A 21024-nucleotide genomic window follows, 5' to 3' on the forward strand; every position below is an offset into this window, starting at 1 on the left:
CATTTCATTGAGTAGATTCTAATCTACAAATTGATATGCCACAATCAACTTTGTATTTTGCACCAATAGACTAACATTTTACATGCCTCTATAAAATGGGCATAGGTTAAGTTACTTCTGCGGGTAACCAGCACTACAGTAAAATCTTTCAAGATCATATTAAATCTTTCTCTCACCAAACATGACTCAAATTACTCTTGAAAACATGACAAGTATATGGTAAAAGAAGGCTGAAATTCATGGGCTCTTTTTTCCAACTTACAAAGGAAAGCAAAATCATGGCAGAAACTACATAAAACACAGACCTATGCAGTTAAGAAAATGTGCAATCCTAGTAAATTTATTCCAAAATTAATCTCACTGAAGTGGGGTTTATTCCCAAGTATGTATGGACAGCACTAAATCTTAATGCTTCAATTCTATACAAAGCGGACTAAAAATAAGCCATATTAAATATGAACGGATATTGGCCCGGTACAGATGGGCACTATGGGCCGATTTAAGGGCTCGGGATAGCGGACCACCCCCACACTCCCAAGCCCTACTGTGCTCTCCCAGCGTCATTTTGGCACGCACAACTTCAGATGGTGTACGTGCCGCCAATGACGTGCGTTGTGCACCACGTCCAAACGGCACGGTGCACAACGGACATCACGCCAGGACGCTAATGGCGCCTTGGCAACAGCAGGAAAAGAATCATGTTTCACAGCTCCTTTTTTGAGCACATCATTGCCAGGATGTGCGGTCGCCACAGCAATGTTGCGGGGAGTAAAAGGGCAGCCTCTGTCTGTCCCTTTAGTCCCAAGTTAACATTCTTATGATGATGTTTTGTTAAGCCATGAACTTGAATGTATATGAGAAGCAAAATCACAGTCTAAGTTTGTGCTTTGTTTGCTTTTCCACAAAATTACCTTTTCATTTTTTCTTCTTTTCTGTGTTGCCGGACCCATTCCTTAGTTAACTTTTCATTTTCTAGCAATACAGTCTTTTTATTTGTCCATCGTAGCAATTTATTTTTGGGTTCACAGTCAGAATTATCTAGGCTTTCCAAATTACCATAGTCCCCATTTAATGGGTATGCTATTAGACAGAGGTTTCCATCTTCATCCTCTTCAAAGCTTACAGATACCACACCTTGAAAAGGAGAAATGAGACACCCAGTTAAGAACCAGATAAATGAAAAGCTAAAAAAATCTTAGAACACAACATAATTTTACACTGAGAATGTAGCAACTTTGGTTTTTCTCTTACCCCAGTCCTTAGTTTTTTATCTTGCCACAGGCCAAAACTCATCTGTCAACCTAACAAATATCAAAACATCTAGACAAAGTGACACCTCACAGAGAAGACAAGTTATCATGAAGACAACACATTAATGATGCAGGAGATTCTTCTCTTTCTCTTGAGCAGAATGACATAAGAATCAAATAATAACAGGAGACGTTTTCAATTATTGAAAAATTTTATTATTATTTTTTAAAAATCTGACTTATCTGTCCCTAAGAGAGATGTAAAACACTGAATATTTACATATTGCAGTGGAATGAATATGCCCTGCACAGAAACACCAAAAGCTTTAAGTTTTGCTTAACAGCAAAGCAAAAAGCATTTACCCAAACAAAGGCTTGCAGGAGGGTTAAGAGATTCCAGGGAAAGGAAAGGCTTTCAAAAGCAGAGCAAAACAAGAACAACAAAACACATTACAACAGACAACTAATTCAAAGGCTTCCATTTAGAATCACCACGTTTAAGTTCACAACTTGTATTTTTTTTATTTTCCTTTGGGAAATATATTTTATTGATTTCACTTACGTAGAAGTCTTGTAAAAGAAGTAACAAAATGAAGTACAAAACAAATTTGACTGAGATACATCAAAACATGGTGAACCTTGAAAGCATTTTGCCTCCTCATCTCAGAGTCTCTAGAGCACTGTGTAATGTTTTGAGAGTCTTAGAGGAAAGTTCTGACAGGGGTGCTTCCCTGTGCCATATAGGAATGTTACGGCCGAAGTTGTAACAACTGGCTGAATGGTTTTTTTCCTCAGTCCTCTCTCTTTATCCTGAAATCAACCAATCTGCACATTCTTGCCGCTCATCACTAGAGTTGTTGGCGAGAGACTGGCACTTCTGAGCAGGGCAGGCGGCTCTGGGACCTACAGTAGCAAGGGTGGGGAGTGCGGAAGCTCTGACTGACAGTCCTGCTGTCCACACAGGAAAGATCTACAGAAAAGGGGAAGCCAGCTAGAAAGTGGCCTTTGGCTTTATCCTGGAAAAAACAACAGAGACGGACCAAATGAGCCCCCTCCCCTTACCCCTTACACACACACCCCAAAGAGAAAAACCACATATGCTAGTACAATTTGTTACATTGTGTCAAACATTTTTTTAAAAAAGCATTTGCATTTATTCATGTTAAGAGCTTGTAATGAGAAGTTTTCAAATGTTTCAGTAAGCGTGCACATCAAACAGCAATTCAGCAAAGTGTCATCTTTTCCCTTAGTCTGTCCTCCCAGTTCACATATATAACTGGGAAATAAAACTGGTTGTTTTGTTAATGAAAAAATGTAATGCAACATAAAAAGCTACTGAAAATTTTAAAATTTGGATTATTGTTAATTAAATCCCTTGAATATACCTATGAATAACTGAATGTTTGGGTTGGCTAATGCAATGCTAAGAACTGGAATATCCACTTCCACATACCATCTGAGACAATTATTTCAAACATAATTCACCTTTTGCCTACCGTACAGCCACAGGTTTTTTTTCCATTTCCTTAAGGGAAAATACAAGCTCAGTATGTTTAACATTAATTTTTATCTGTCACTGCTATGATGACATTTGACTGACATATGCAGTGTGACCAAAATGTAGGAGGTAAGGAACAACCCAAAAATCCACACTAAACTTCCATAAGACAAGCAAACCTTACTCATATTGTTCTATAGTAATAATTTTAAAAAGTGAACAACAACAAAAAATCAGAGTGAAGAGCACAGTATTACTGAAAACATTTACAAGCTGTTGTCAATATACTTACCTACCTGTGCCTAAAGGCGATCTATAGGCTATCATCAGCAGAGTTGTTCTACTCTAATGCTGTTAGTCAGCCCAAAGACCCACTGGCAAGCATCTCCACCCTGCATCTCCACAGCCTGGCTCAGACAACATCAAAATACATGAAAAGAAACTCCCTAAAATCTCTTCAGTGTAAGAGATTTTAGAGACAAAAAAAGGGAGCACATTTGGATTGATGATGGGAACAGAATGCCCAACCCCCTTCTAAAGTTGGTAACATACCTTCATACTGAGGAGTGAATTTACGCATTTCTGCAGGAAGGGTCTCATAAAACTGGTGTTCTCGCTGGATAAGAGGCTTACAGATGGTCTTGTCATTAAACCGGAGGACACAAGAGTGCCCCCCAACCTGATGAACAAAAGGCTCCAGCAGGACGCCTTTGGAATAATGCTCCACTTCCATAGCTCCAAATGCCGGGCTCATCCTTGTAGCACATTAGACACACACCAATGTGGCAGTGGTGAAGTCAGCTCCCACAGAGATGTGTTCCCCCCAGAGGATCTTTAGTCCTATGGAAAGAGAAGAAAATCCCTCTTCATTTACCAACTGGGATCAGGAACAGCCGACAGGAACAGATTCTTTTGTAAGCTCCAGCGAGCGAAGCAGAAGTGAAACTCTCCTCCCAGAAGCCGAAACTGAAAAGAGCCAACGGGGCTGAGACAAACAGGAGTGAGGTCATGCCAAAGGCTGCAGCCCACGCCCCCAGCCCAGTCTCAGCCAATGGGAATCAGCACAGAGCCACTAGGCAGGGCTACTGCGAAGGTGTGGCAAGACTGGCAAGGCAGTGAGTGGGTGGGAGGAGGAAGGCTCACACTGCTTTTCTCAGCTCTCCCTGTCGGCTAATCCTTGCAATATTTTCTTATCAACACAACAGACCATAGGCAACAATGAACATCAATTATGCATTTTCACTCTTCTCTCTGAATCACATTATAAGATACTAAACTAGACTTCTGAAATCTAGCATAGGTAACATTTAACCAATGAAGTAAACCAGTACTGTATTTGCATTTGATGCTTCCTTAAATACATGCATAGAACCCTTCTTTTAAAAAGATGTTATATGTACTCCTATGTACTGCAGTCTGCAATTCAGGTTCTTGCACCAGGAAAATGTACAGAATGCTCACAGGCATTTTTATTTCTAAAGGCTCTTGGGTTAAATTCCCAAACGCAACCTGATGGTTGTGGACACAGCTTCTGAGAAGAAAAGTGACAAAAGTCATCTACACATTACTGTGTAGCGCAGATCACAGTAACATGGAAAAAATTCACCGTTTCCATCATTTTAAAAATGTCTCAAAACCTGCTATGCATTTTTTCAGAGTATGTTCCACATTTCATGCTCTAATACCAAAAGAGCAATCTGAACAATTATACAAGCTAGCAACTATTTTATCTACACAGGACAAATATTAACCAGAAGTACATTTAATACATGTAGTAACTCGATGGCCTATGATATTGTTCCAAAGTGTCTTCTGGAACAGTAAAGCCGAGGATAAGATGGCCAAAATCTTATTAGCAAATGCAAAGAGTCTGATACAATCTGAGCTTCAGCTTTTGTATCTAAAAATAACACGACACTTAACTTTCCTTTAAAGAGTATTAAATGAACAATAATACACCTAATTCTAGGAACCACAAAGTGTTCTAGGTCATACACCTATTTCTAGGTATACTCAAGTATAGGATAACAATTTAAAGGCTGTTTAGCACATCTTGACTCAGCAGCAAATGCTACAGAGTTAATTTTGCTTACTTTCAAGTAAGTGTACAGACAAATACTGTATAGCCCTTCATCTTCAAACCAGGTACTGGAGATTATAGAAACAAAGAATTATTTTCTATCAGAACTGTTACATTTACAGAGGTATAGGTGAGGGAAAGGGGCTAGCACTTAACAGAGTATTTAATGCCGATTACCAGACCATAACTACTGTACTTCCTGATGTATGTACAATGCTATTCCATTTTACAGAAATATTTGGAGTGCAAGCCCTTTATATTCTGCCCCTTAAAACACTCATTCCAAAGATAAAAAAGATCCTGAAACATTTACTCTCTTAATGGATAACTATGTAAAATATATTCCAACTTCTTAAACAGTGCTGCATTTGGTCCACTTCTGTAACACCCTTTTATCCAGAAGAGGGCATCCTTACTATTTTACCAGCTAAGCTCGCTCATAAAGATACAGGTACAATCCTGGACCCCTTCTGATTCAGAAACACTAACATTACAGGGGCTTAACTGTGAGTAAACAAATATGCATATGAGTGGAGCTTTACATCTGGTTTTAATTTAAACCATACAATGAATATATTTTTTTTAAAAATTGCTCAGTCTCTGCAAAAAATAGTGAAAATGTGCACCAATAATTCTGTCAAAATCACATCTTCTAATCCTTATAGAACTGAGTATGTGCAATAAAGTAAATTTCACAGTGTTCACAAAATCATGCAACTTCCACTCTCAATCATCCCCAGTGAGCTCATTAATTTTTTCAAGCACTTTCACAACTTGGTTTTTTTCATACATGTTCAAAGCAGGCCATAGGGAATGTTGAACAGTGTATTTACAGAACTGAAGCCCCTTGGGTATTATGCAGAGCATGATTCAACAGGCTCTCACCCCCAAACGCACAAAGAATTAAAAGTGCACCTTGTATCAGGGCAAAAATAAAATTTAGATATTATGCAAAATAACATTTCTTTTTGTTCTCTATTCATGGAGAACCCTCTGCTTAGAATGTAAACACTTTATCTGAGAATTGTCTGGAACCTTCAAACTTGGAAAAGGTTTGGAAGTTTCAATTTACCAGCTATCTTTTGACTGGCATCCATCAAAGCAACTGCATTACTCCAGTACCAACATGATTGCATTGGGCTGCCACTTAAGTTTAAGATCCAACTCAAAGTCCTGTTCTGGGTTTGGAGGTTTTGTTTTGTTTTACTCTGAAAACACTAAACAGTTTATCTTATCCATATCATAGAGCACCTTTTCTCATATATATACTTCCTCACTTATTAACTACCATAGGAGCAGGATCATTTCTATTTCAGCACCAACAATATGGTGCAGCATCCTTCTCTGACCCCCTTCCATTTTATAGGGTTTTTTGTAGTAAAAACCTTTCATTTGCCAATTTAGACTTAGTTTATGTTGTTTTATCTTGCTGATAATTTTATCTTGATTTTTTAATGTGTGTTTTTGGTCACTGCTTATTGTACAGTATTTTATGTTTGTAATTTACTGTATGCTAGTCAGAAAATTCCAGCTATGGAGAAAATTGAAAGTGTAATAAATAAATAAATTCATGCCAGGAGTGTTACATCCCAACCTATGAGATACAATCAATTCTATACAGTGTTTAAAATGACAGTGAAACATGTCCTTGCCTTGTTATAAGTTCTCCTTGTTCTCATAATTAATAAATAGTGGGCCCATGGTATCTGCTGCAGTTTTGGTTCCAGGACTCACTGTCAATACCAAAATCTGTGGATGCTCAAGTCTCCTTAAATACAATGTCATAGTAAAATGTTATCCTTTATATAAAATGGCAAAATCAAGGTTTGCTTTTTGGAATTTATATATTTTAAAAAATATTTTGAAGATGTGGATAGTTGAATCCTTGGATAAGTAATCTGTGGATATGGAGAGCTGACTGTACAGGCATATCTTCTATTTTCTTAAGACTTAAGGGCCCCTGAGAGCCTTCAAGCAGTGGTATTGAATACTCTGTATCTGAGGAAGTAGACCAAGTCTACAAAAGGTTATGCGACAACTTCTTTTGCTCAGTTAAGTCTCAAAGGTGCTATAAGATCCCTTTGCACGCTGCCTATCTAGCTTTGGCAAGGACAGGTGACACGTATGAAAGCTGGAGCAGGCAAGACACACGTGATGGTGGTCCTTAGGCTTTGCATCACCAAGGCTATGTGAATTCTCTTGCCACACAGCTAGAAGCAATCCCTAGCTTTCCTCCCAACTTTAAGATTGTGCAAACCACTGCACATCTGTATGGACTTCAGTGCTAGGAGGTAGATAGGCCATTCATCACATACACTTTTTTTTAAACTTGCACATACGTATATTGCTCTGAGTCTGGTACAGTATTATAGTTTCAAGCCTGGAAGAGCCAAGTATGAGACAGGCAATGCATCTTTGCTGGGGAAAGGTTCGAACTATGCACCTCTTAGCTCTTGTTTTGTGTCTTTAACCACTGAAATAAGCTTTCATAGGGGAAGGTTTGCTTTTTGCACCACAGCTGTACTTTGCAACCATGCCGCCAATACTTATCCTGCTAGTTTGTTGTTTGGATTAAGACAGATCAGTATGGGTATCGTCACAGTCCCCGTGTGGCATGCAGGTGCTTGTATACTTGACATTCTCAAAGCCTGCCTAGAAGCAGCACAAGTCAATCTAAGCCTCAAGATTTCCTTACATAAAGTTTTGTTCTGTACAGCATTTTTAACAACACTTGACCCTTTGGTGTTATAGCTCATGATAACAATGGCATCTTTATTTTTCCTAGTTCCACCCCATACAAGGTCTTCTATCTTTTTCCTCGTAAGACCATTTATGTAACTCTAAAGGGAAAGACTTTTAATTCCTACTAAATCTCCTAAGTATAATAAGAGAAGTATTTTAATTGTTAGCAAAAAACAGAATATCCTTCTTAAATATCAAGTAGATGTAGAGAAATAACCCATGTCTGTGAACAAGGAATTTAACTAGTAAACTATAAGAAATGCTTTTCTATTGATAATCTTTTTAAAAGACTACCTTTTTCGCAATGACTAGCTCTCCCTACTTCTTTTCTACTATCTCTCCTACCTCATTTCTATCTAAATTGCAAGCTACCCTATTAATAAAATAATCCCAACAATTCAACTACAGTATCTTCAGAAAAAAAATAAATTCTAAGTATAAGTGACTAAGCACAATCTTGAGCTTCAACGCTCAAGATTTAATGATTTTACTGGTTTCAGGGACCATTCAATTCCCTTGTTTCAACAGCTCCACTGGCTGTAAATCTGTTTCTGGGCACATTTGAAAGTGCTGGTTATGAGTTTTTTGTGGGTTTTTCGAGCTATGTGGCCATGTTCTAGAAGAGCTTATTCCTGACATTACGCCAGCATCTTTGGCTGGCATCTTTGGAGAATGTCTTCAGATGCTGGTGAAACATCAGGAATAAACTCTTCTAGAACATGGCCACATAGCCCAAAAACCCCACAGAAAACTATGGATGCTGGCTATGAAAGCCTTCGACTTCACATGCTGGTTATGACCTACGAAGACCTACTTGGCTTAGGTGCAGGCTATCTAACAGAATGTACCACTAACCCTCTATGTCCATGGATGTTTTATCTATGGATTCAACCATCCACGGTTTGAAAATATTCCGAAACAACCTAAATCCCCCCCAAAAAGAAAACTTGATTTTGCTATTTTATATAAGGGACACCATTTCACTATGGCATTATGTTTATTTGGACTTGAGCATACACAGATTTTGGTATGTATTTGGGGGGGGTGGGGGTGTCCTGGAACCATACTCAGCAGATATCAAGGGACCACTGTATCTTCCTTCATGGCCAGACCCTGAGATTCTGAGGAGAAGACCTTTTCTCAACTCCCACCAGCTTCACAGACATGGCAGGTGTGGGAGTAGGCATGAGATAGGGCCTTCTCTGTGGCTGCCCTGCATTCCCTTCTTAAGGAGGCTAGAATCCCTAAGACTTTTCTTCTGTTAACAAGCAAGGATAGTTTTTCTTACATTCTTTGGGGACCTGATTTTGTTGTTGTTTTTGCTGTTGTTAAGAAAGGGCATTTTAGAAGTTATAGCCTTTGACGTTTCCATCTGTTTTCAAAAATGCTTTTTGTCATATTCAGAGAACTCTACCATTCACTCCCAGTCGCTTTTGATTTCTTTACTGGTGGAACCTGCTACCCCATCCTGCTCCCCTCCCTTTCAGTCCACCTTGGTTAAACAGGAAGAGTGTTCAAATAACATCAAGCTGAGACTGGATGTTAAGGGATATAAATCTCTCAGATATACAAGACATCAACAACAAACAAAGGGATATACATTTCTCTTTCTTAAAAGTAATGATTACATATCTATCTATTTGGCTTTACTACCCTATCATATTCTGGATTCATCTCTAACACTTGGAATGTATCTTTGTTGAAGATGGTGATCGTTCACAAAATCACTTCCTATGAAAACTCCAGATCTAGCATCACAACCTAGGGAGGAAGGAATTTACTGGCTGAACCCAAAGGGTGCTCAACAATGGCTCTTTTTCCTCCTGGAGGGAAGTGACCAGTGGGGTCCCACAGGGCTCTGTCCTGGGCCCAGTGTTATTCAACATCTTTATCAATGACCTGGATGACAGAATTGGGAGCACACTTATCAAATTTGCAGATGACACCAAATTAGGAGGAATAGTTAATACTCCAGAGGACAGGACCAACATTCAAAATGATCTGAATAGACTAGAAAGCTGGGCCAAAGCTAACAAAATGAAATTCAACACAGAGAAATGTAAGGTACTGCACTTAGGGCAGAAAAATGAAATGCACAGATATAGGATGGGAGACACATTGCTGAATGAAAGTACATGTGAAAGGGATCTAGGAGTCCAAGTAGACCATAAGTTGAACATGAGTGAACAGTGTGATGCAGCAGCTAAAAAGGCCAATGCAATTCTAGGCTGCATCAATAAAAGTATAGTGTCTAGATCAAGAGAAGTAATAGTGCCACTGTATTCTGCTCTGGTCAGGCCCCACCTGGAATATTGTGTCCAGTTCTGGGCACCACAATTCAAAAAGGACATGGAGAAACTGGAGCGTGTCCAAAGGAGGGCAACTAAAATGGTGAAGGGTCTGGAAACCATGCCCTACGAGAAATGACTTAGGGAGCTGGGGATGTTTAGCCTGGAGAAGAGAAGGTGAAGAGGTGATATGATAGCCCTGTTTAAATATTTGAAGGGATGTCACATTGAGGAGGGAGCAAGCTTGTTTTCTGCTGCTCCAGAGAACAGGACCCGGAACAATGGATGCAAGCTACAGGAAAAGAGATTCCACCTCAACATTAGGAAGAACTTCCTGACAGTAAGGGCTGTTCGACAATGGAACAAACTCCCCCGGAGTGTAGTGGAGTCTCCTTCCTTGGAGGTCTTTAAGCAGAGGCTAGATGGCCATCTGTTGGGGATGCTTTGATTTGGATTTCCTGCATGGCAGGGGGTTGGACTGGATGGCCCTTGTGGTCTCTTCCAACTCTATGATTCTATGATTCTACTTTTGCTATTCTTTAGTCCAAAGGATAAAGTCAGATTTCAGCCTCGGATCCTGAGAACATACCTCGGGCCATATGAAACAAGATACCAATAACAGAAGACATCACAATGTCTCCATTTCAAGGAACATTAGACAATATGGGGTTAGAGGGAGACTGAACAGTCTAGGTCATTTCAACAAGTTTAGCTGTTCAAAAATGCCAGAGATTGAAATCTCAGTGTCTGCTATATGTAAACAGATTGCCAAAGCTGGCTTTGAAAACTGGATAGAAACCCTACTTCAAAGTTATCTATGAATAACCGACTAAAGCCAATATATCAACACTAGATAGTAGTAGCTATGAATGGAAATTTTTCAGGAGACTAATGGAGAGAAATTCCTGTAAGATTTCACAGCAATCGTGTCAAAGGGTGGAAGCAAGACTACTCCTGATGTATGTGGGGGAGTAGCCAAAACTGAACATGTAAAACAGGAGCACCATGACAAATGTGGACAAAAGAGGGCAGTGAGCAGAAAACTTATTATATTTAAAGCTAGGATGTACACAGACTACTTCAACAGCTGGAATGCAAATGATTGTCAAATCATCTTGACACAGGTAAATTTTAAATTCTATTGTTTTTGTGTGCCTTTATGGCAACCCTAAGGCAACCCTCTCATGAGATCTTCTTAGTAAGATTTGTTCAGAGGGGGTTTATTTTTCGCCTTCCTCCGAGGCTGAGTGTGTGTGACTTGCCCCCCCCCCCCGTGGGTTTCCATGACCAAGTGAGAGATTTGAACCCAGTGCTCAAATTACTACACCAAACTGGCTCTCTTTATATCTAGATTTAACTATACTGAACAACTGACATTTTACAGTAGATCAGTAACACACATATCTAAGTTAAACAATACAGTATACAGATATTCAAAAAAAAAGAAAAAGATATTCAGATATTTATGTGGCAGTGTGCAACAAATTCAGAAAAACAAGATAATAATATACTCACTGAATTGATTCTTAAACTGCTACACAAAGTGTAAATTGCTTATATATTCTTTCTAGAGGCACCAACTCCTACTTTTTTCTCATCTTGCCAAGATCCAAATTTGAACCAAGGCTTCTGAAATACAATCCAGTGCCAGGAATCTGTGAGGTAAGAGTGGGTCCAGAGGTGATGTACCTGTACTATGAGCCTAGAAGGGGAAGGTGGCTGTCAAAACCAAGCCAATCTATGCCAAGGCCCTTCTTATCCAAGACTAACAAAGCCAGGTCCCAATGGAAATACACCAAGAAATAACTATAAAAAGGTTTGGGATTGCAGTTCTTGCTACTATTAATAGTTTTGCCCACTTCTTTCCTTAGCACCCTCTTCTCACAACTATCACTACCATTTTCACTCTCTTCTACCTGCTCTTCCTGTAGTTTCAACCATTAATGTAGGGTGACCAGTAGTCACAACTGCAAAGGAGGACAAGGCACTGCAAAACGTAGGATATTCAAGAAAAATGTGGATATTATAAAAAAGCGAAAAACACTAATATATAAATTTATTTCATATGGTTTATTTACAGCTATATTATATATACTGTACTTTATTATGTACTCAACTGTATTTTCTGATGAACTTATCTTTGTTAAAATGCCTTGTTAGCTTTCAACATAGTTATAGAACTCTAACCAATTCAAATGCTTCACATTGTACATTACTAGCAACAATGACTGAATCTACGTTTAAATGATTCCTTTCATTTGTCCACTGTGCTGAAATTAAGGGGGAAAACCTTTCAACATTTGAATTATATCCTCAAGCATCCCATTGCCTAACATGTTCACTGTCCTTTTCCCCTCTGAGACACAAACTTTTGCCCTAAGCTCTGGGAGCAGGCCTTGTTTGTTGCTGCTCCTCCAAAAAAAATTTGGGGATTGTTCCTGGACAGAAGGTTGAAACGTAGGAAGTGTCCTGGAAAAAGAGGATGTCTGGTCACCTTGCATTAAAGTCCCTGGCATATCCCTTTCCTTCATTTCTTGTTCTTTCATTTTCACTTTGTATCTCCCCCCCCACCCAGTTTTTTTCTTTTTGCCCTTTATATAAAATGACAAAATCAAGTTTTCCTTTTTTAGAATTTATATATTTTTTGAATATTTTCAAACTCTGGATGCTTAAATCAGTGGATAAGGAGGGCTGACAGTACATCTGATACCAAAACACTTTTAACTGTAAAACTATCCCCTCTTGTATAAAGCAGGATAAATGAATTATTAAAAATAATACTAACAAAAGCAGGCACAAATTTTCCACACTGGAAATCTAAAAGCATTTTCAGAAGATCTATGACTATATCATGATTACAGAGCTCAGCTCCTATTTCCATTGTACACTCATGGGGCAGCTTCCATCAGCAACGGATGCTCAAGCAACATGACTGGCAAAACCAGGTTCCACAAAAGGTAAAGGGCAATTCCTGCTCAGACATCTATTAGCTGATGCTATATTTCAACACTACAGAGATTGTTTAAACTTAGGGGCAAAACAGATAGCCCTGAAGGGGCAGTGTGACTGGACTGGGGCAAAGGCAACCGCACACCACATCCCCAACCCATCCAGCTTCAGCCCCAAACAGGAGCAGAAAAGTCTATGTTAAATTCAAGTGAGTTTACATTTGACTGCTTGTCTAGTGTTAATGAGACACATTGGCAAAGCAGCCACTTATATGGCTGATAAGAAATTTTATTACACTAACTACACTGAAAGCCGTGCGAAAGGAGAATAATGGTGCACGCGCCATGCATGAGCCCCATTATTTTCAATGGGGCTCAAGCATACACACGATTTGCCTTATGCGGAGGGGTCCAGAACAGATTTCCGGGTAAGGCAAGGGCGCACTGTAATATAATTCACCAACACTGAATGACAATCAGGGCCGGAACAGACCTGCAGCTTCAGCCAGCTTGGAGGCGTGTCATTTACATGCACTATGCCCCCAAGTCACTCAGAAGTCGCACCGGCAATTACATGCCAGGCAGCTTTCGGGTGACTTGCCATGCACCTTGGAGCCAGCAAAAATCTGGCTCTAGAAGCAGCCTTTTTCCACCCCAAATAGGAGCTGGCTGATTTTTTCCACTTCTATTTGGGGCGGAAGCTGTCCGGACAATTTGTTCTGGCCCTGATTGTCATTCAGTGTTGGTGAATTATATTAGTGTAAAATTTCTTATCAATCGCATAAGTGGCTGCTTGGCTAGTCTGTCTAGTTAACACTAGGCAAGCAGTCAAATGCAAACTCGCTTGAATTTAACACAGACTAATGCTCAGTGTAGTAGTGCCACCTTATAAAACACCTACTTAAGAGGAAGGCAAGCATGTGGTTGCCATGGCCCCATCCAGCCTTAAATTGGGCGGCTCCAAGCCACCCCATCAGGGCCGTCTGTTTTACCCCAAGTTACATCATCCAGATGAAGAGTCAGAACATACATTTTAGAGGCAAGATCATTTGAGATATTACTTTAAATGAATACAACGTTGGTTCAACAATTCAAATGGTGTTTCATTTAACAGTACATACTTAGGCGGTCTCACGCCGCCAATGGTTGCAGCGTCCGGGAACCACAGCAGCCAAATGCTGCGGTTCCCGGACGCTGCAAAGAAGGAGCACGAAATTGCGCTCCTTCCTGCGGCCCAGAAGAGACGCCGCGAGGGCCGAAGCGTGCACTTGCGGCGTCACTTCTGCCATGCGACGTGCGGACACACAGCGTCCGCTACGTCAAAATGGCGGCACCCATCTATATGCAGCGCCGCCATTTTGACATAGTCATTACGCGTGAGGGGCAAGGCGTGTCAGGAAGCGCCGCCCCTCACGCGTGATGATGGCGCCTCATGGGCCCATCTGTAACACGCCTTAGCGAACTTTTCCTAACACTAGGCTGGTGTTCAGAGATAGAAAACATTTCTAGCCTTGCAGCACAAGCAGAGGGGAAAACTTCCATTTCCTTTGAGAGCTATCACAGAACAACTGAACCCCTTGTTCTGATATTACCCCCAGAGATAGTAACTAGCTAGACAAGAGCCATCTATAGTGTTACTTGGGTTCTCAATTAAGGGGTGGAAGAAGATGAAGTCTGAATCCACAAAATTATTAGGGCAACGCTACAGTCGGCCCTCGGTATCTGCTGGGTATCTACTCCGGACCCCCATGCAGATAACAAAATCCATGCATGCTCAAGTTCCCTCCTGGGCAGAGCAAAAGGGGGTGTGTCCTGCCTGGAGGGGGCATGTCTCAGGTATTCCATGTCCTCCCTTGGCTGGGAGGTTGTCCAGCAGCAGCAGCGCTGCCACATTTACATCTCCAGAGGGAAGAAGGAGCAGCAGGCAGGGAAGGCTGGAAGGAGGGATGGGAGTGTGGGAGGGAGGGAGGAAGGATCCCTGGGCGAGGAGGGGCAGGGGGGTCTCTAGTCCCCTTCCTCAGAGAGGCAAAAGAGGGCAGCACCAGAACAGGTTCCTGGCTGATGCGAATGAGTCAGTAGGCACCCACACTGAGGAGGAGGAGGAGCGCCTGCTCACTCTGAATGCTGCCAGGGCTCTCCTTTCTGCCATGTTCCACACCTGCTCCCTCTGAAGCCATCTGCCCTGAGACCAACAGGCCACCATCCTTCCCTCTTCTTCCTCCACCTCTCTTCTATGGGCATCCGGGAAGCAAAGAAGCCAAGCACCTGGATCGGATCCCCTCTGGAGCCCACCTTGTCCTAATGCCTATATGACTTGCCATCCACAGATGCTTAATTCAACGGATGGTAGGTCCATTGATAGGGAGGGCCCAATCCTAAACAACAGCGTATCTAGGGCGTGGGGGGGACTTCTATTTCTCCAGAGGGCCACACTAGCATACAGGAGATATGCCAGAGCTGGATGTTAGCAGTGGCACAGGGCTACCTCCCATTGAAAGTACCCCCCAGAGAACTGATTCTTCAAGGACCCCCTGGCAACATGCTCCAGACAACAAATGTGGTTTCAACTAAACTCTTGTCTTTCCCATTGGGAAAGCCAAGGAATCAGTAGAGTCTTTGCTTCAAGGTGCAGCACTCTGAAATTTTACCTCCTGATGCAGCTGAACTTCCTGTCTTCCTTGCCCTTCTTAGAAAAGATGGACTCAGGCAGGGGAAGCAGACCAGAGATTGCCATCCCTGTTCTGGGGGCTTTCAAACTGAAAATGCAAGTTTCCATAGCTCCACTGAATTTCATAGTGCTATGATGCAACTTTAACTGTTTCACAAACATCTCTGTGTGTGCTATAGTCATTAAATTACCTGTACAGGATCAAGAAAAATAAAGTAATGGTCCCTCTAAAATTTAGCTAATTTCTTAATTGCTCTGCATTCCAATACTATACTTCTTTTCTGTCAGCCCTACAATATTGTATCTAGTAATCTCAGATTCATTTTACCATCTCTGAAGCTTGCTTAAACGGATTAAAATTTTCCATTACTGGTGAGAATTTTTCCATTGTTTCTAAGTTCACTTTGATTTTCTTCTCTTTGAAAGGTTGCTATTTTGAAATCACAAGTATATTGTTGTTTATAGCACCTCTTCTGGTTTTGAATAAGTTATATACATTAAAATATGCAATTCTAAACTCTATTTAGAAACATGTAGTAAGTTTTAGAATTTCTCTGCACGAGCAAAGTATCATCTTCAAAAATTTGCCTTCCCGTTTTTTTACAAATTACACCCAATACCAAGAATCTGTGACATACCTAACATAGACTGGGCATCCTAAAATATGATTAAGGTTTCTGCAAAACCATCCAAGGAAAATAAAACTTTTCCTGAAAAGGTTCCAGTAAGACACTTGGTATGTCCTGTCTCCACAAATAAGACCACATGCACAGAACATAGAATAGTTTGTTTGCAACTTCCCAATTTTATCTTTATGATTGTTGTTATCTGTAGATCTATCTAGAGTCCATCTAGATTCTAGACCAAGAAGATTACAACAGCTTTTAACAATGTGATGTCAAGAAACAGCAAAATAGATCTAGTTAGCATTCTTGTCTGTGTATAGTCCATTGTCCCAAATGTTTACTATACTTATGAAACAAAACAATCATTGTGTATAAGCTTTCTCCTTCAGGACAACAGCACTTCATCAACCCTCACAAGCTCTAAGTTCACAAATCCATGTTTGCAACAGTGGACTATGCACATACTGCTACATGCATAGATTTCCCAGAACAGATGGTCAGCACTGTATTACTGCCAATTACTTCTGTGGCATGGTAAGGAGGAAGATAAGAATGCTGGTTTCAGTCCTTCTGACAGGTGATGAGATCTGTCAAAGCTGGCTATGACAGCCATCTGTTCACCAGGTGCACACTTGTTTTGGTCCAGTGAGAGCTACTGAACGTACAACCCTGAGTGCTGCATGCAGACTTTTTTGTACCTTACACCAACCAACAACCACTTGACAATGTATGCACAATATTCAGTAAAGCAATCTTGGAATAACCATTTTCAAGATCGGGACATTAAACTAAGCTGGATTAGTAAACTGAAAAAAGGAAATCACAGAATCTTGCGAAGTCCAATTCCCTGTCAAACAGGAACACTCAACTAAAACAGTTCTGGAGGATAGTCGTCCAATCTCTGTTTAAAGACCTCCAAATGAGAGTACACCACCATCTCAGATACTCTATTCCATTGCTAAACAGTTCTTATGGTAATGTTTAGGTGGGATCCCTTTTCTTGTCATTTAAATCCACTGATTTTGTGTTCTAGTCACTGGAACAGCAGAAAACAAGCTAGCTACATCTTCTACATGACATTAGACATATTTTAATATGGCTACCATGTCACCTCTCAGTCTTCTCTTCTCAAAGCTAAACATACCCAGTCCATAAGTTGTTCTTCATAATGCTTGGTTCTCAGACCTGTGATCAGCTTAATTGCCCTTCTTTGGACACTTTCCAGCTTCTCAATATAATTCTTGAATAGTGGTGCCCCAAATTGGTCACATTATTCCAGGTGAGGTCTGACCAAAACAGAATAGAGTAGCACTACTACTCCCTTTCATCTGGACACTATACCCGTTGATGCAGTCTACATTGCATTGGCTTGTTTGACTGCTGCAACACACTGTTGCCTTATGTTTAATTTGTGGTCTACTAAGATCCCTAGATCCCATTTATATGTACCTCTTTTAAGGCAGATATTTGAGGTGCTTAAAATGGAGTAAATTTAGGTAACAGCTAGATTTGAGATTTTGGAAAATGGGGGAATCAGTTATTTCTTCTTCAAAAGACTTTAAGCATTAGGCAACTAGAAACCCGCACAGTACCTAAAAAGAGATCTATTTCAGGACTTTGGCTAAATATATATCCCTTGACTTCAGCATCAACCAGGATTTTTCCTTCCTCCTCACTGCCCCCAAGACGAATTTCACAAGGCAATCATACACAACCATGTCAAAGTCAGTCAAAGTCAAATGCTTTTAAATTCCACCAATTCAACTGAAATAATACTATTTTGTTGGTCTAATCCTTTGAAGTCCATGTGTTGCACCCATATTCTGTGTTGTTCGCTAGGGTGGAAATCCACAGAAATGAAGTTTAAATTTAATATCACAATAATATTTTATTGAACAAGCAAATTATTTAACAATAACTAGTTGAAAACAGATTATACCAATGAAGAAATGCCACTTGAGACAGAATTCTAATAGCAATTTGGTTAAATATCATGGATCACAAGCTTTCACATTAATACAATATACATACCTCAGTTAACAAAGCCTCCAACAAAGAAGCTCTATTTTATAAAGTCTTTTTACTCCTGTACAGCTGCCTTCCCCCATCCTCTGTCTAGCCAGAAGCTTTTTTAGAAGCATTGGCAGTGGGAGGGAGGTGCAGGAGGGTGTGGCCAGTGGGTTTCATCTAGCCCACCCACTCCCTTTTTGTTGTCAACCTTGCCTTGAAGTAAAATGCATTTAAAAATCATGCCACCAAAAATTAGCAGCACAATCTATTACCCAAATTCTGCAGCAAATTACTAAACAAAGTGATTCAGAACCTTGCCACCCAATCCACCACCCATTCTTCACCCATTACTTTTCTACTTCTCTCCTACACCACAAACCCTTGCCAACCCAAAGTCCAACCTCCTCACTTTCTTTTTTTTATTTTTTATTGAAAATTAAAATAGTACAACAACACTACACACTTAAAAAAATAAAAAAGACTAATAACATCTCTAACTTAACCTAATCTACCGTACAAACCTCCTCACAAGAAGCTGGGCCCTCTCTCCAGTCTATCAGCCTTGGACCAGGCCTCAGAGGGAGAGAAGAATGTTGGACCTGATCCCCTTCCCCACCAACATTCCCTTCTCCTTTTGTGTCATGTCTTTTTAGATTGTAAGCCTGAGGGCAGGGAACCGTCTTATTAAAAATAATAATAATTTGTAAGCCACTCTGAGAGCCATTAGGGCTGAAGGGCAGGGTATAAATACCGTAAATAAATAAATAAACTTTCAAGCAGTGTCTTTTCCAAACTCACTATTTTTCAGTTGCTACAGAAATTATGGCTTGATGCGAAGCACCATGGAGAGATGGAGGATTAGAACAGCCACTCAACTAGCAAAGGTAGGAGTTGTGTGCATTACCCAGACCTAATCTGTGAGCACTAATCAAGCAGACACTAATCCTCTTTTGCAAACCCTCCCACCCTGAGGCCTGCCATTAGCAACAGAATACACATGCAAATCATTCCTGCCTTTCCAGATCACACAATATATATACCCAACTCCTTTCCAGGCAAGCATTCTCTGAAGATGCTAGCCACAGATGCTGGCGAAACGTCAGGAAGAAACTCTTCTAGAACATGGCCACAGAGCCAAAAAAACCACAAAAAACTATTTAATAACATTTTCAGCTTTAAAAAACAAAACAAAAATCAAATTAGTGCAGCCTTAAGGACAAGATGGATCAAAAAAGTGGGCCCTGATCCCACTTCAAAGGATTTATTCATCAGCACCTAGAGACCTTGTGAATTCAGAGGAGAAAGTAAGTCATGGTCTGCAACTGCCCAGTCATGTTTAGTAGCAGAAACAGCAGTATTTCACAATAGCTGTGCTGAATGGCTGGGATTCAGCTATGATGATAATAAATTTTATTTATATACAGTACCGCTTTTCCATAGATCAAAGTGGTTTACAGACCATATAAAAACCATTTAAAACATCTCATAAAAATAGATAAAATCCACTAATACAAAATCTGAACACAATCATTCAACAGGGTAAGGCAGAGAATTGATGGGAACGGGAATACACAGCTACATTTTACAGGGGGGAAGGCTTGACAAAAGAGGAAGGTTTTGAGCCTCTTTTTAAATGTTACCAGGGAGGTCACAAGACGGAGCTCCTCGGGGAGACCATTCCAAATCTGTGGGGCCGTCACTGAATAGGCCATCCGGGATGTAGAAACATGTTTGGAAGATGGAATTTCCAACAAGTTCTTCCCAGACGTCCTGAGTGTGCGGGGCGGATTATATGGGGAGATGCGGTCCCTCAAGTAACTCGGGCCCAAGCCATATAGGGCTTTATGATGAATTAGTTCAAATTGTACTAGTCTGAACCCGCTAGAGAGCCTTAGACAAATTACTCTCTCAGCCTCAGTCATTCATCTACAACACAGGGTTAATAATGCTAAAGCACTTTACACAACTGCTGTAGGGACTGCTAAGAAAGTGTTGTTATGCACTGTAAATACTTTAAAATATGATATAAATAGTTATCACTATTTGGTGCAGGCATTGTTCAAAGGCAGCCCAATATAGTAAACACTCACAGTGTTTTTGGGAGGAACCAGTAAAGCACATATGTTGACTGCAGATCTGATTCCTGGCATTCCTAGTATTAAAAATCAGTAGCAAAACATGTTTACTAGTTGATGGAAAAGTCATCTGCCCAAACCACTGGAGAACCATTGCAAAACAAAGAAGACAGCACTGGGTTAGACTGATAAACAGTGTGACTGAATAGATGGCAGTTCCCTGTTCCTACAAAGTACAGGTGCTAATCATAAACACTCTGATCTCCAAAATGAGCTGCAGGTGGTATATTAATTATTAAATGACAAAAATGCCTCATATTTGAAAATCCAGAGGTCAGGCTATTCTCAGAAGTCATCCTAGAGTCTATACCTGCTCTTTTAGAGAAATCACTATCTCATCTATTATGATAAAAGATTATTTCAGGAGCATTCAAAATTGCAGGTACAGTTGTGTGATTATCTGCAGTTCTATCTATTTATTTCCAGCCTTAATTCAATGTTATTAACCTTTGAATCCCACAGAAGTTTTAATTTTTTTAAAATAAATCTTTATTAAATTATTTTAACATATATACAATGTTGCATATACCCCAATCCCTACTCCCCTCTCCCGCATGACTTGAAGAGTTTAGGATGAATACACTGTTTACAATTAATACCTAACATTCAATATGTGGGATTTAATTACATTATTGACTTCATTGTACTCCGTATTCCCTTTAACCTTCTCAAGCAGGATTTCCCAACCCAAATCCCAAGCTTCTACTTTCCTTTCTCCAGTATATTTTAATCTTCTATCTCTAATAATATCAAACAACAGGTTATCTGCCAAATACTTA

At 40.2% G+C, this 21024-nt stretch overlaps 1 protein-coding gene across 3 annotated transcripts in view; it reads right to left on the reverse strand.

Moving 5' to 3' along the window:
• Positions 1-21024, reverse strand: part of IP6K2 (inositol hexakisphosphate kinase 2) — a 36427-nt gene that overhangs the window by 6102 nt on the left and 9301 nt on the right. For 2 of the 3 annotated variants that reach the window (XM_042449850.1, XM_042449851.1), the window contains 2 exons: positions 3301-3588; positions 912-1134 (listed from right to left, as the gene is read on the reverse strand). In XM_042449850.1, the coding sequence (XP_042305784.1) occupies positions 912-1134; positions 3301-3502 (425 nt within the window). In that variant the 5' untranslated portion in view covers positions 3503-3588. Of the gene's footprint in view, positions 1-911; positions 1135-3300; positions 3971-21024 lie in introns of those variants that run through there. The other variant, XM_042449849.1, reaches the window with a different exon arrangement.

The sequence above is a fragment of the Sceloporus undulatus genome, chromosome 2 (genome assembly GCF_019175285.1).
Source record: "Sceloporus undulatus isolate JIND9_A2432 ecotype Alabama chromosome 2, SceUnd_v1.1, whole genome shotgun sequence".
Taxonomy (NCBI): Eukaryota; Metazoa; Chordata; class Lepidosauria; order Squamata; family Phrynosomatidae; genus Sceloporus; species Sceloporus undulatus.